Source organism: Schistocerca cancellata, chromosome 2 (assembly GCF_023864275.1).
Source record: "Schistocerca cancellata isolate TAMUIC-IGC-003103 chromosome 2, iqSchCanc2.1, whole genome shotgun sequence".
NCBI classification, from domain to species: Eukaryota; Metazoa; Arthropoda; class Insecta; order Orthoptera; family Acrididae; genus Schistocerca; species Schistocerca cancellata.
Window position 1 is genome coordinate 969,194,263 of NC_064627.1, and position 17,033 is coordinate 969,211,295.

At 40.6% G+C, this 17,033-nt stretch overlaps 1 protein-coding gene across 4 annotated transcripts in view; it reads left to right on the forward strand.

Annotated features, from left to right (window-relative positions):
- The window catches only part of LOC126162929 (uncharacterized), a 263,303-nt gene that overhangs the window by 228,130 nt on the left and 18,140 nt on the right, over positions 1-17,033 (forward strand). For all 4 annotated transcript variants that reach the window (XM_049919745.1, XM_049919748.1, XM_049919747.1 and 1 more), the window contains exons 4-7: positions 9,482-9,714; positions 9,898-10,068; positions 10,339-10,705; positions 13,992-14,136. In XM_049919745.1, the coding sequence (XP_049775702.1) occupies positions 9,482-9,714; positions 9,898-10,068; positions 10,339-10,705; positions 13,992-14,136 (916 nt within the window). The remainder of the gene's footprint in view (positions 1-9,481; positions 9,715-9,897; positions 10,069-10,338; positions 10,706-13,991; positions 14,137-17,033) is intronic.

The window sequence follows — 17,033 nt, forward strand, 5'->3', positions numbered from 1 at the left end:
GACGGAAGTTGTCAACGAGGCACTGTGCAAGCTGTTGGTGGCTCCATAATGGTGGGGCTGTTCACATAGAATGAACTGGATACTCTCTTCCAACTGAACCGATCATCGACCGGAAATGGTTGTGTTTGGGTAGTTGGAGACCATTTGCAGCTATTCATTGACTTTATTTTCATGGATGATAATGCCCCATGTCACCAGGCCACAGTCGTTCGTGATTGGTTTGAAGATGTTTCTGGACAATCCGAGCGCCAGATGGCTCTACATGAATCCGTCGAACATTTAAGGGACGTAATCGAGACGTCAGTTAGTGCACAAAATCCTGCTTCGACAACACTTTCGCTATTATGGACGGCTGTAGAGGCAACATAGCTCAGTATTTCTGTAGGGGGCTTCCAATGACTTGTTGAGACCAAGACGTGTCGAATTGCTGCACTACGGCAGGCAAAAAGAGGTCTGACACGATATTACGAAGTATAGCATGACAGTTGGCACCTCACTGTATTTCACAATGACCAGTTTCGACAGAAACTTGCTGTCGTCATCAGATCTTCGGAAAATTTGTATTAACATGCATACATGCCACCAATACAATGAGAACACTTTCCACTCATAAGAAACGATGTCACGCTGGCTTGTCAAACACATAAAAGAGCATATAAAACATCCATTACACCAACTGCGTGCCCGCGAGTAGTGGTGGACAAATAAAAATGACAGTAATGGGCCAAGCACGTCACAGGAGAAACTCAATTCACCAATGACAGATCGCTCCCGACGAACACGTGCAACCCATGTACAGCTGGTTCTTGAAACTTTGTAAGTTGGCTTTCGCGGGATAATAAAGTATTTTAAAGCGTCTGTCATTTCAGGTTTTTGCGTGGTGGTCTCCTTAGTCAAACATGTGACCATTGGTGGCGACCTTCTTCGTAAACGTTTAATATCCTCTGGTATTTCTGCTTGGTGTGGGTCCTTCATAATTGAACAATATTCTAAGAAGGGACACAGAAGTGATTTGTAGGCAATCTCCTTTGTAAACTGACTGCATTTGCCCAGTGTCGTGTCAGTTAATTGAGAGCAACCCCCTCTGTTATGTACGACTGATGCTTCGTGATCATTCTGCATTACATCATCACAAGTTGATAAACTCAGATATTTTTACGAATCGACCAGTTGTGACTTACTGATGTTGCAGTCGTAGGATAATACTTTTCTACGCTTTGTGAAGTGTACAGTTTGAGATCTCTGAATATTTAAAACAACGTACCACTCTTGACACAACAGCGAAATATGATCAAGATCTGACTGGGTATTAGTGTAGATCATGGGTACTCAATTTTCTGACCGCCCACCGATTCTACAGTAATGATGATTTATAAATTAGGGTAGTAACGTTACTTCACAAAATTTATAAACCATCGTTCCAGCAAGTTGAAGCATATAATAATAATTACTTAACAATTATTTTGTAATAATGTTTTAAACCTAATAAAATGTATTTACAATCCCTACCACCTGCGACGAGGGTTGAGGCGCGGTGGGGGCCAGGTTGACTACCATTGGTGTAGCATTTATCTTCATTGATGATAACTGCGTCGTATGGAAGCGTTGTTGGGAAAAAAATATATATCTCGATAGGTTCTCTACAGATTTACTTCAAATTAGTATACGGTACGCTAATAAACGTTCAGAGGGCCATAGGCTATATATATATATTTAAAGCAACAGTTTATAGGTTTTGTGTTAAATTTGACTGCGAGAGAGGAAATGCTGTGCTGTCCTAAAATATGCGATTTCGTTTCTTTTGTAGCAGTTAGTTATAACTGCCATAGGAGAGCATTTAAACCAGAAGACAAATTGTTTCTACAAAATATATCGCTTCTCCGTACATATAATTTTAAACAAAAATTACAAACAAGACGATGTGATGTTTTGTTTTCTTCCTCGCAGTCGAGTGTAACAGAAAACCTGTATATTGCGAAAGTTTTGCTTGTGAATGTAATGCAGCTGATATTCCAAAACCAGTAGGACTAAACGAGGAAATAGCCCTCAACGCCGATGACACGGCTTTCTGGTGCCAGGCGGCTCGTACAGAACTAATAGCCTCAAAAACAGATACATTCAGTCACTAGAAGAATGGATGTCAACCTGGAGAATCCGCCCTAAACCAACTAAATCACAACTACTAATTATAAGGCATAGACATCTAACACAAGACAAAAAGCAAGTCCCAAAGAATGCCCAAATAACACTATGGGGACAGAGACTCGAACCGACAACGACAGCGGAGTACCTTGGACTAGAAATAGACAACCTATTCAACTGGGAGAGAACACCACACAAAAAATTGGAATAGCGAATGCAAAACTAACAAGGATTCGACTACTCCAACACCGAAATGGAGGAGCCTCAACCGCTGTGGCACTACACATATATAAAATGTATGTACGACCGACCCTAGACTACGGCGCAATAGCATGGTGCGGAACCACAACCCAATGCAACAAAATCAAATCTGCAGACAGGAGAATGCTGAGGACGATAGACAAAATTCCATATGAACGGACAGCCACAGCACATACCACACTCAGGGCTGACACTATGGAAAAAAGACTCGTGAAACAAATAGCACCTATGGAAACAACAGGTTACAAACAAATGAAAATATAAAACAACTCCTACAGAGAACCCCATATCACCTAAATATACCAAGATTCAAGTACCCGTATCCGCCACTCATCACAGCAATAGCGACAGAAAAAACCTATCCAGGGAAGCACACAGATATAAGAATTATCACAGAAGACAAGGAATTACCGCAACACCTACAAACACCATAAAGTACAAAAAAGAAGACACAAAAACAAGGAACACAACCCAACTCCAGCTGAGGTTTTAGGGGATTTCCCTCAGCCGTAAGGTAAATACCGGAGTTGTGTATATCCCCCAGCACAAAAAAGTACAAGATAACAATACCAAAAAAGAAAAAGAACAAAAATTTCAGATAAAAACCTAAAACCAAAATAGAACCCATCGCTTATGTAACAAAATAAACGGTGCCACCACAGCAAAAAGCAAGAATAAGCTAAGGCTCCAAAGCGGCAATAAGCCCTCCATGAGCCCGCCCCACCCTTCCGGTGGAGGAATTAAAGTTTTTTTTAAAAGAAAGAAAGAAAAAGAAGAAAACCAAGTAATTCGAATCTTACAAAACTTTGCAATCCTTCCCGCTTACAGATTAAAACTAAGAGAAATACTGTCATTGGACGAGGAGAGCGTTGAGGAGGAGATGGACAGATAGGGGAGGGGGAGGAGGAGGAGATTAGGACGTACATCCAGTTCCCGTACATCTTTGGGAACTTCGAAGCATTACCGGCGGCTATCGACCACAACAACATTATCACTGACTAGCGAGGGTTCAAATGGCTCTGAGCACTATGGGACTTAACATTTGAGATCATCAGTCCCCTACAACTTAGAACTACGTAAACCTAACTAACTAAAGGACATCACACATATCCATGCCCGAGGCAGGATTCGAACCTGTTCCAGACTGTAGCGCCTAGGACCGAACGGCCACTACGGCCGGCCAAATATTCAATCATAGTCTAGTTCATCCCCCCCCCCCCCCATATGAACCATGGACCTTGCCGTTGGTGCGGAGGCTTGCGTGCCTCAGCGATACAGATAGCCGTACCGTAGGTGCAACCACAACGGAGGGGTATCTGTTGAGAGGCCAGACAAACGTGTGGTTCCTGAAGAGGGGCAGCAGCCTTTTCAGTAGTTGCAGGGGCAACAGTCTGGATGATTGACTGATCTGGCCCTGTAACACTAACCAAAACGGCCTTGCTGTTTTGGTACTGCGAACGGCTGAAAGCAAGGGAAAACTACAGCCGCAATTTTTCCCGAGGGCATGCAGCTTTACTGTACGGTTAAATGATGATGGCGTCCTCTTGGGTAAAATATTCCAGAGGTAAAATAGTCCCCCATTCGGATCTCCGGGCGGGGACTACTAAAGAGGATGTTCGTTATCAGGAGAAAGAAAACTGGCATTCTAACGGATCGGAGCGTGGAATGTCAGATCCCTTAATCGAGCAGGTAGGTTAGAAAATTTAAAAAGGGGAAATGGATAGGTTAAAGTTAGATATAGTGGCAATTAGTGAAGTTCGGTGGCAGGAGGAACAAGACTTTTGGTCAGGTGACTACAGGGTTATAAATACAAAATCAAATAGAGGTAATGCAGGAGTAGGTTTAATAATGAATAAAAAAATAGGAGTGCGGGTAAGCTACTACAAACAGCATAGTGAACGCATTATTGTGGCTAACAGACACGAAGCCCATGCCTACTACAGTAGTAATGTGATTTACCCATCTAATCTTCAGCATTCTTCTGTAGCACCACATTTCGAAAGCTTCTATTCTATTCTTGTCCAAACTATTTATCGTCCATGTTTCAGTTCCATACATGGCTACGCTGCATACAAATACTTTCAGAAACGACTTCCTCACATTTAAATCTATACTCGATGTTAACAAATTTCTCTTCTTCAGAAACACTTTCCTTGCCATTGCCAGTCCACTACATTTTATATCCTCTCTACTTCGACTATCATCAGTTATTTTGCTCCCCAAGTAGCAAAACTCCTTTACTACTTTAAGCATCTCATTTCCTAATCTAATTCCCTCTGCATCACCCGACTTAATTCGACTACATTCCATTCCTCGTTTTGCTTTTATTGATGTTCATCTTATATCCTCCCTTCAAGACACTGTCCATTCCGTTCAACTGCTCTTCCAAGTCCTTTGCTGTCTCTGACAGAATTACAATGTCATCGGCGAACCTCAAAGTTTTTATTTCTTCTCCATGGATTTTAATACCTACTCCGAACTTTTCTTGTGTTTCCTTTACTGCTTGCTCAATATACAGATTGAATAACATCGGGCCCGCATCTCGTCGTCGTGCGGTAGCGTTCTCGCTTCCCACGCCCGGGTTTCCGGGCTCGATTCCCGGCGGGGTCAGGGATTTGCTCTGCCTCGTGATGGCTGGGTGTTGTGTGCTGTCCTTAGGTTAGTTAGGTTTAGGTAGTTCTAAGTTCTAGGGGACTGATGACCGTAGCAGTTAAGTCCCATAGTGCTCAGAGCCATTTGAACCATTTTGAATAACATCGGGGAGAGGCTACAACCCTGTCTCAGTCCCTTCCCAACCACTGCTTCCCTTTCATGCCCCTCGACTCTTATACCTGCCATCTGGTTTCTCTACAAATTGTAAATACCCTTTCGCACCCTGTATTTTACCCTGCCACCTTCAGAATTTGAAAGAGAGTATTCCAGTCAAAATTGTCAAAAGCTTTGTCTATGTCTATAAATGGTATAAACGTAGGTTTGCCTGCCCTTAATCTTTCTTCTAAGGTAAGTCGTAAGGTCAGTATTGCCTCACGTGTTCCAATATTTCTACGGAATCCAAACTGATCTTCCCCGAGGTTGGCTTCTACCAGTTTTTCCATTCGTCTGTAAAGAATTCGTGTTAGTGTTTTGCAACTGTGACTTATTAAACTGATAGTTCGGTAATTTTCACATCTGTCAGCACCTGCTTTCTTTGGGATTGGAATGATTATATTCTTCTTGAAGTCTGTGAGTATTTCGCCTATCTCATACATCTTGCTCACCAGATGGTAGAGTTTTGTCAGTACTGGCTCTCCCAAGGCCGACAGTAGTTCTAATGGAATGTTGTCTACTCCCGGGGCCTTGTTCCGACTCAGGTCTTTCAGTGCTCTGTCAAACCCTTCACGCAGTATCGTATCCCCCATTTCATCTTCATATACATCCTCTTCCATTTCCATAATATTGTCCTCAAGTACATCGCCCTTGTACAGACCCTCTGTATATTCCTTCCACCTTTCTGCTTGCCCTTCTTTGCTTAGAACTGGGTTTCCATCTGAGCTCTTGATATTCATGCAAGTGGTTCTCTTTCCTCCAAAGGTCTCTTTAATTTTCCTGTAGGCAGTATCTATCTTACCCCTAGTGAGTTAAGCCTCTACATCCCTACATTTGTCCTCTATCCATCCATGCTTAGCCATTTTGCTCTTACTGTCGATCTCATTTTTGAGACGTTTGTATTCCTCTTTGCCTGCTTCATTTACTGCGTTTTTATATTTTCTCCTTTCATCAATTAAATTCACTATTTCTTCTGTTACCCATGGATTTCTACCAGCCCTCGTCTTTTTACCTACTTGATCCTGTGCTGGCTTCACTACTTCATCCCTCAGAGCTACCCATTCTTCTTCTACTGCACTTCTTTCCCCCATTCCTGTCAATTGTTCCCTTATGCTCTCCCTGAAACTCTGTACAACCTCTGGATTTGTCAGTTTATCCAGGTCCCATCTCCTTAAATTCCCACCATTTTGCAGTTTCTTCAGTTTTAATCCACAGTTCATAACAGTATCAGATGTTTCCCATCGCCACCTGTTCGGTAACAGCCCCACGAGTGTGCACTGCCTTGTTGGCGGAACAGTAAACGATAGTAACGCAGAGAGGGGTGATTCGAAAAGCATCACTGTCGCAGCGTTGTTTGACGGTTATTGGAAAATTGGTGGCCGCGGCAGCTCTGCTGCGCCGTGTTGGCGGACAGCAGCCGTGGGCCGGGGTGAGGGTTCGCGCGGCGGTTGGGGAGCGTGAGACGCGCTGCTAAATTTGGCGTCGGCCGCGTCTAAGATTAGTGTCCGGGGCGGCGGCCGGCGGCGGAGGCAGCGGGCGCGCCGGCCGCAGTGGCTGTTCCAGCGCGGCGCGGGTGCGGACCGGCGGGCACAGGTGAGAGGAGCATCGCTGACCGCGCACTGTGCCGGCTACGGAGCGGCGCGCCGGCCGCCGCTCGTTTCCGGTCCCATTTTCTCTGGGCACCTCCACACTCTAGGCGCTCAGTGTTAAAATCCTCCTCCTGATACGACGTTACGCGCGCTTTGTCCTCCGGTACACGCGACTACTCGCCGTTTTTACGTTATAACGACCTATTCCTACAAGCTACGAAAGCGATTCACAAACATTATACTGATATTTCACCGTATTTTTTTCTCGTTTTTGTCGCTGGCATTAGAGACAGGGAGCGTTCTCCGACCTTCAGGTACAACATTTACCATGAACTGTAGAGGCAATCAAATTACGTAATTATAACAACATTTCACTAATGAATCAGGTTTTAACAGTGGAGTTTTTATTGACAGTGAACTTTGCCAGGTCTGTTGGACTCCATGTCAGTTGCAATGTAGATTTTACACATGGTAACTGCCTGTGAGAAACAGACAATAGTCTCAGTATTATTACAGTAGGCAAAAGTAAATTAATTCTATATATTAGCTCAAATTATAATACTGAACCGATAAAATATTGTGTGACTGCTGTTGTCAAGACGTGTGTGATCCAGGATACTTGTTGGCATTCAGTACTAGGAAGTTGGCAAAATTCCAGTTCAATGCGGAAGCCCTATAGTTATTGAAATTCGTTGACAGCCTTTAAAACAGATACGAGCATACTTGTGGCAATAAGCAACAAGAAAATCTCAACCAGTGCTTGTGAACGTGATAAACCCTATTTCAAATAATAATAATAAAAAAATAGCCACATATGTTCGTGTCATTGCTGACCATAGCTTCTTTCATTTCATTAAATAGTCCTACTTCCTAACACAGGCCATCAATAATTATGGTGTTGTTATGCCCTCTGTAGTTATATTACACTTCTTTGGTTCCATATAACTAAATATGATTGACCTTTGTTCCACAAAAGGAAATACTGATTTATTTATGGTGACTTTACATTTCAATCCTTACTTCCCTGAAGCTGAAATACATGTTTGCTCTACACAGTATCATGCTACCAGTAATTTGTGTTTGTAATTATAATTATTGCATAAATATCAAATATGGTAAAACAGTTATATTTATAGTTCTAACGGAATATATGTGATCTCAGAATCGACAGTATGTTCAATGGTACTCTGAATAACATTCCACACTGTCCTCTAAATTACTCTGTAACTAAAACCTTATGATATGTGCCGTCCGCCCCAGTAGCTGAGTGGTCAGCGTGACGGATTGCCGTCCTCCGGGCCCGGGTTCGATTCCCGGCTGGGTCGGAGATTTTCTCCGCTCAGGGACTGGGTGTTGTGTTGTGTTCATCATCATTTCATCCCCATCCGGCGTGCAGGTCGCCCAATGTGGCGCCGAATGTAATAAGACCTGCGCCAAGGCGGCCGGACCTGCCCCGCGAGGGGCCTCCCGGCCAATGACGCCAAACGCTCATTTCCATTTCCATGATATGTGCCAGTGTGCACATATTATTATTTTATGTTTTCATCTTTCTGATGTGAAAAATTACTAATTTAAATATCAAACATGTTGAATGCTAATGAATCAAAATAGCAAACAAGTAAGATTTCTCGTAGGAGGAAAGTACATATGATATTTTCTAGAAAGCAACAAGGAAATTACTGCTGTGTCATTATTCTCTTAAAGTCTGAAACATATCTGAGAGAAACTGGAGAAATGATAATGGATGTATATTATTCAGCATACAGTGAAGGTTTTCAGAACTGGATGTCTTAGCTACTGGTGAGTGTTTTGGGTTGTATGGCATTGATCCATAAAATTTTCCTGTTTCTAACACATTGTCCAGATCTGCACTGGACATCTCCAAAGATGCTTCTGTTCACTGATTCTTGCCAACTCAGTCAGCAAGACTTTGCAGAACCAGCAGCATTTCTGAGTACATCCATCACAGATCTGAACAATATGATGTTTGGATGTAGATGTAGAATGTTAGGAACAGAAAAGTGTTATGGACAAAGCCTGTTCAACCCAGAAGACTCACCGGCAGCTAATACTCAACAGTTTCTTAATATGAAGAATATCAGAATCAGTGAGAGACTTCTCACCTACACTCTAAGTGTGCTAGCACTCAACTGCATTTGTCTGCAACAAAACTGAGATAGAAACTAAATAAGAGAGGATTTATTTCATAATTACTTGTGATATTTTGTAGATGAAAGACTTGCAATTTTCAGATGTTACTCACTAAAGAATACATTATGATTCTAATAATCCATAACCATTTAGAAATATAATAGTATCCCTAATATGATGGTTCTTACTTCCTGAATGTAAGCACTAGGAGATCAGTATTGATCAGAGTTCTTTTTGTTCATATGTGCAGCACCAATCAATCTTACAGCACTTATATGGGAAAGATACAGTAGTGTGGAAACAGTGTGTGAAAAAGAAATAATAAAGTCAGAAGTATTCATTACTTTGTGGTTTCTTCACTTCTGACTTCTCGGGCATTGTTTATTAATATAAGTTTCAATTATTCAGAGATAGCTGATGTTTATTTAACAATGTTACATTAGCAATGTTTTTCTCCAATACACAGTCTTTTTTGACTGATGAGTTTAGCTTTTAATCTAAAGAGTACATCTTTTTTCTGTGTATGTTTACAGGGTGGCACTGTTTTGGGAGACCCTGACAGAGTAATAGATCTTGGTGAGACATACATACCATACCCTGTCTTTCTGGAATATATTCTTGGATTAGGTGAATCAACATTCAGTCCAATATCGTATGACCTATTCTCACACAACTGCAATAACTTCTCTCATGAAGTAGGACAGTTCCTCTGTGGAAAGGGGATCCCCAAATATATACTTGATCTGCCAGAAGAAATTCTTTCCACGTAAGTAACACCTGTTATGGAATTATTCTGAGCACTTCATAATAGTACTCTTTCGTTAATTGTCCAGAACACTTCACATTGTTATAAGGATGTATAAAGTGATCAATTTTAGGTACTTAACAACAAATTTGTGTATATGTATATGTCATATGAAAATTAAAATGTATGGAAAATATTTTTCAGGCCCCTAGGGCAGAGTCTTCGTCCTGTTATTGATAGCCTGAATCAAGTTTCAAGAGGTGTTGGAATAAACACTGGTAGTGATCTGAGAAATTACACACCACAAGATTCACGCCGAAGCCGTCAGGAATCACCAGAATTTGCCGAATTAAATTCAGCTATCGAAGAAGTCAGGTAATTAAAATGATTTTTTCTTAACTGATATATCTTTGTCTTAAACATAAAAGGTAGTTTAAATAATGGAGTAATTGTGTGAATTTTTATTGTATGTCAGACATAAATGCAACTGTTCTGCTGGAAAAATCAGTAATGTAGCGCATGTCTATCATAGTATCATAAACTGGTCCTTATTTATTGATGGGTTCATATTACTGTTGCTGTGTAGACTTAGTGCCTGATAATGTTCACTACGATTATTAAAAGCTTTTTGTTTTATTTTCATAGACGTAATTCTGTAGCACTTGAAGAAAGACGAAATGTTATTAATGAGAAACTAGCAAAGAAAGACCGCAAAAAGAAGAAGAAAAAGAAGCGTGAAAAGAAGAGGATAGATCAGGAGTGTGGAAGTAGTTCGGCCGAGTTCACTCCCGACAGTGCTAGTTCAAGTCCAAGTCGAACAAACATGGCTGACAGTGTTATTGAAGCACCTGAGGAGCAGCAGCAGCAGCAGCAGCAGCAAGATGAGGAAGATAAAAGGCCACAGCAATCTGCTGCAGATGTGGTGGCTGAAATAGAGGCTGAGGAGAGGAAGGAGCGTGAAGAGAGAAAGAAGCAACGTGAACCACCCATTGTGTTTAAAGATGTTGTGAATGTAAGTTGCACTGTAGTCATGTACATACAGTTTCATTAGATTTAATTCTGATGTGTGTTCTGCTTGATGGCTGCATCATACTCTGTGTGGAAGTGTTGGTGGTTATAACATTATGGAAAGAGGTGGTTATAACATCATTCCTTTGGCGACTTTGGGCCTGTAGCTTCATTTTCTTTCAGGGGGCTACTCAGGTGTCCTCTTCTTAGCTTTCCATTAAGTTAAATCCTCATCAGTTTCAGAAATTGAACTGGAGCTTGTGACTGGTATGCAAACATAATGACCACTTAGCTACTGAGGTTGCCCACCAGAGTATTACCTCCATAAACTGTTTTAAACAATGTCTAATTACATTTTGACAGTCAAATGCCAAAAATAAAGAAGAAAGAAGACAAAGGGGGCCAGGCAGGGAGAACATGAATAAAACATACAGAGGTTGTAATAATGGTTTTTAATAGTAACATCAATGTTTTTGTATGTTATTGTTTTCAAGAGTTTTCAAACATAGAACAAATAATAGTACCTTTATTGTTAGTTATAAAATAAGGATATGATTATAACAAAACCACATCCTAGATAGGTTAAATTTAAAAGTACAGTTTTTTGATCATTTTTTCAGGATCAGAAATGTGTGATGCTGTGTAAAGTAGTTTAGAGTAATTGTAGACTATACAACTAATTTCATGTTGTTACAGCCTGCCATATTAACAATTAAAAATATTTAAGAAATGGTGTGTAGATCAGTGTTCAAAGAAAATATGAATTTTGTTATTAATCATCTGATACAAATGCATTAAAAACTATTAGCTCTTATTAGTAATCACTTACAAAAAATATTTTATTATTATTGTCTTAGATGGTGTGTTTTAAGAAAATGTTTTCTATATTCACATTTTTTTCTCCATGCATTAATTTTGTATGCATATTTCTCAAGTGGAAGGGACACTGTTAACTTGGTCAGTAATTCACATTGAGCAGGTTCTTGATATTGACTTTGTCTCTCGTTGAGGCGTCCTGGGCTGAATCACTGCTTGTATGTTGACATTTTGTTGTGACTCGTAAGTTGGCAGCATAATTGATATTTCTAACAGTTTAAGAAGTTGGCCAATATATTTGAATGCATGCAAGTTAATATTAAATTTCAAAATTGCCTTGTAAAGAGGAGTTTTTGCAGTCCTTCAGTAGCTATGAAAGCAGGCGTTTTCTCAGCCCTTCGGCCCTTCAGTGACAGTGAAAGCAGTGGAATAAATAAAAATAGAGAAAACTATCAAAAGCTTAAAGTGCTCTCCCAAATGTACAAAACAAATCCATCAATAACATTTTGCGCACTATAATAGTTACTTCTAATAATTATATTTGTGGTGATGCTATGTGTCATAATTTTGGAAGTGATGTTTTACATATCAGATAGATGATTCTGCAAAATCCTAGTACTGAAAAACCATATTTTAGCTAGTAAGAATTTGTTAATGTTTAGTTTTCATGTCCCAATTTTAAATTTTCTCACAAGGAAAACTCCCCACTGAACCCCCTCAGCTTTAGTGGTAAGGTGGCCTAGTGGATAGCCCATCAAAAACTGAACACAGATCAAGCCTGGAAGTAAGAAGAAGGTATACTGAACTGTGAAAAAAAAGCAAAATAGAAACAGTGAATTGTCCATAGACAAGACATTCAATAAAGAGCAATCTACAATAGCAATTGTGTTGTGGGTAAGTGGTCATGGTGTTGGACTGCCATGCAGGCGAATCGGGTTCGTATCTCCTTTATGCCACTTTTTCTTTCTTTTCCTGTTTTTTTTTTCCCACAACATTATGAACTGTCTGCCTAGCCATTATTTTTTTCCCTTTCTGTAGACTTGGCAGTTGTCATACTATATGTTGGTTATAGAATATGAGTCATGTGGTAAGAATACGTTACCGTCACAAGTAAATGTGATGAAGAGCAGGCGAGATACCACGTAGATGTCTCACAGAAATGAAAACAACAAATAAATGGGTGCGAACTGTGATACAACAAAGGAATTCAAGAGTCAAGACTTCTAAAATGGGACACAACTTGAAAAACATTAAAAAACATATATTTTGACAGAACACAGAGAAACTGTGTAATCATGAAACTGATGCATTCATTTGTTGCAGCTTCTGTGACAAACTATTATGTTTCCATAATTACCTTAGGAGTGATCACATTCACATTCATACAAAGACATATATCAGGCAAGTAGGCTTATCTCACTCGCTTACCATGCATACAAATTAGGTGCATTGATAAGAGATTCCTATTATATGACACAAATAATGTCTGTCACCAGTACTATGTATGACACACCAGACGTGTTTTCCAGTGGAAGATTTGGTTGAGTTGTCACCTTTTCATCAAACATTTGTGGTTCCCGTTTGAAAGCCACTTCTTTTCAGCTGCTAATGGAGCAGCTGTGCAGAATCAACTGTCATTATAGGTCCCTTCCTTACACCTCACTGATGCAAGCTGACGTTACACCACATACAGATACAAATTTGAATAAAGCGAACAGCTGAAAAAAAGAACGGCACGAGGGAGGATTGAACATGGCTCACCTGCTTAACAGTCCAACACCATAACTATGTAACCATGGCACCATTTGTCTTACCGCGTGCTCTACTGTGCCCTCAGTGCTCTTGGACCATTCACTGTTTCTATTTCTCATTACTTTTTTTCTCTCCACAGTCTACCACACATTCTTCGTGTTTTCGTGCTTTACCTGTGCTCAGTTTTTGTCGGGCTATCTACTGGGCCCTCTTACCACAAAATCTGAGGGGGTGCAATGGGGAGTTTCCACTGTAAGTTAGTAGATGTGGTATAGTTACCAGTCCTACATCTATCAGACCCATAGGTTGAAAAAGTGGACTTAAAAAATAATGTGGTAAGGGTTCAGAACATAGCTTTTTTTACATAAGACTTTTGCTGATTTTTCTGTGGCATTGTCTCAACTGCAGCAGCTAATGTATATATAGAGAGATGACAGTATTTGCATGGTGCTAATATCATTTAATATCATTGGTTCTGATGGCTTGAAGTATGGACCTGAAGTGTGTAATAATAATTATTATAGAACATATTTGAAAGACAGGTTGTGAAAAATGAATGTAATTTAATTATAATATCTTTCATTGATAAAACCCTCCACTTACGGCAGAATAAACTTTTTGTACTAGGTCAACCCAACTGTATTGCAGTTACTGGTACCGGCAACATAGATGGTTCACTTAACTTGCTTTGGTGCAGTTTCTAATTGAGCTAAATGTTATAGGTACCTGCAGAGTTTGATTCTCTTGTGGACAAAGTGGAAAACATTTTAAATGCTGAAGAGCGGCAATCCTTGGAGGAACTTCACCAATATATGTTAGAAGATGAAGGATCATGGGCGCTTGGAGATGGATTCCTTAACTTTGTTGGTATGGTTACTTCAAAGTAATTAACATATATATCTTCATGTATTTAAGCAGAAGACTTTATATATTTTAAACCAGATTAGCTTTTAACCTGTACAAGTGAATAATTGATAGTGGGTACTGAATTTTATTCAAGTTAAGCAAGGTGTATTCTTTCTTAGTTGATCGAAAGGTATTAAACAGAGCAGTAAGATAACAAAACCTCCAGATTCATGGAATAAATGATTAATTTGAAATAAAGAGAATGATTGGTTATTACATGGATGATTAAAGTTGCAAAAGGGACAATGAAGGATTTCTTCTGTTATTCCTTTATGATACATATACTGACTAATTCCATAACCATGGAGATTTGCTCCTCAATTTAGTCCTATGGAACTGGATGTGTAAAATGAAATAAAAATAAATAGAGCTGTAATCCCGTCAGTGATGCATAGGAAGAAGGAGGCATCAAATTTGAGATCTACCATCACTAAAAATTTTAAACATTTTTTTGTCACAAGGGCTTCTTTTCTTGTCAATTCATACTCCGTGTGTTATGGGGCAGTGCCATCTCTTAATCCTCTGGTCCTTATTGTATTTTTTTGCTTTTTTGTTGCTTACTGTGGCCTTCCTGACATCTATCAGTTTGTCATGTAACATTATTTTTCTTATAAAACTTGACAGTCACTCAAAATGCATAATTACATTATTAATGTCCACTGCCATTACCAGTATTCACTTGCCTTAGAAAGAGTACACAGAACTATTGCTTGGTCAAGAAACAATCTCTAAGAAGAATTGAAGAGTTTATTATTAGAACAGGTATGCATCACATACAAAGTATATTTAGACTCAGCCAACTGCTAGTGCATATTGACAGTCCGATGGAATCTCATATGTCTGTTCCGGTTCACTAAGTGCCCTTCACTCATTGCAATGTTTGTATCCAGCAGATAAAATAGTCCAGACCATCCAGGATGCCCTCCCCCAACTACAGCGACTGGGGAAGTGGTGGCTTTCTGCTGGGTTCCGGGGCATGCCGGCATTGCTGGGAATGAAAGGGCAGATCTCGCAGCCAAGGAGGCGTGTCTCAATCCACAAGTATCTCAGTGTGCTATCCCCCTGCACGCACTCACCTCACTGTTGAGCTCAGGAGTCATGCATCGGTGGGAGGATGAGTGACTGGAAGTGACTGACAATAAGCTCCGTATAGTCAAGGCCACAAAGCATGTGTGGTGTACTTCCTTTCAGCCCCATTGACAGGACGAGGTTCTCCTCACTCAGCTTTGGATAGGCCACAGCCCTATGGTGCATGGCTTCCTGCTCCAGTGAGAGGACCCTCCAATGTGTGGTGCTTGTGGCGTCCAGGTCACTGTCTGCCACATTTTATTGGATTGTGTTTTATTTCTGACCAGTGGGCTGCGGCTGATTTGCCAGCGGACCTGCCATCTCTTTTAGGCAACACTCAGACGAATGTGGTTATAGTCTTAAAGTTCTGTGCCACGTCAAATGTTTTTGCGAAGATTTTGGGGAGAGGATCTTAATTTTCTCACTGTGTGACGAGCTCGCCCATATTTTATGTAAGTGGCCAGCCAATGACAATTTACTGTGTCATTCTTGTTGCTATGTTTTCCCTTCCCTTACGTTTTACATTCTTATGTAGCATTTTCCTTCTTTTCATGCTTTCTTTGCGTGTGTGCTTCAGTTTTGTTTTATTCGGTCTACCCACATTCGTTCCCTTTAATGTGTGTCAGGGCGCTGATGACCTCGACGTTGAGTGCCCATAAGCCCCAACACACACACAAATATGATAATGTACAGAAAGTTCTGGTTGAAAATTATGAATTATTTAGTAATAAAAGAGACAACTTACTGAAAGGCAGAAGTGCTGTGTCGTTAACAGGCAAACAGACAAAAGGTACGGAGGTAGGCTAGCTTTTGGAATGCATTTCCTTTTTATAGCTGTAGGAAAAACACACACAAGTGAGTGCACTCCCCCCCCCCCCCCCCACCCCACACACACACAAAATAGTGCAGCTCAGAAAAGGTGGTGGTGGGGAGGATCCAGATGGCATGGGTTGTGAAGCAGACACTGAAATCTCATATGTTGTACTCCAGTCCCATCTCTGGCTAATCCTACATCAGAGGCCGGGCCACCTGTGAAAGCAGCCATGTTATATACTAGCTCTACTACAACCACTGCATAGCGTTTCACATTGGTTTGACAATGAACCAGCAGTCAACTAGAATGAATGGTCAGCACCAAACTGTAGCCAAAAATAAGATGGATCACCCATTATTAAAATATGAGTTATACTACCACAGTAATAATTCATTGCCAAGCTATTTTATTACATTGCTTTAATTCCTTAATTCCCTGTCTCAGAGATTACACTGTGGGCTGTATGGAATATGACTGGTGTAATTTTTGATTGACTGCTTCCAATATGCTATGGAATGTTCTTGGTGGTGGGATATGAAGGATTTATGGAGTAGATGCAACAACTTGCCAAATAGTTCATGTGCTGAATCACTGACAGACTGAGAACATTGCTAGGTTTGAGGAGATGACTCCTCCTTCAGAGCTGTAGTGTACATCAGACACACACTTGTACAACTATGTTTTCCCAGCTGACTTTGTGAGCAGAAAAGCTTGACTGGGAAGGGGGGTTATGTTGAGTGGAGAGAGTGAGGGTAGAAGTGAGATGGAAAGTGGGAAGGATGGTTGAGGAAGGGAGATTGGCACCTAGGATGGGCAGACAGAAAATGCACAGGAGAGAAATGTGGTACTGGTGACCTTGTTCCAGTCACTGACAAGGGAGTGCTGTGCAGCATGCAATGATGTGTAGGAGTGGATTGGGAGAGGGAGATAGCATTGAGGGAGGTGTGTGTGGTGCAGAGGCTAATGGAGACTGATG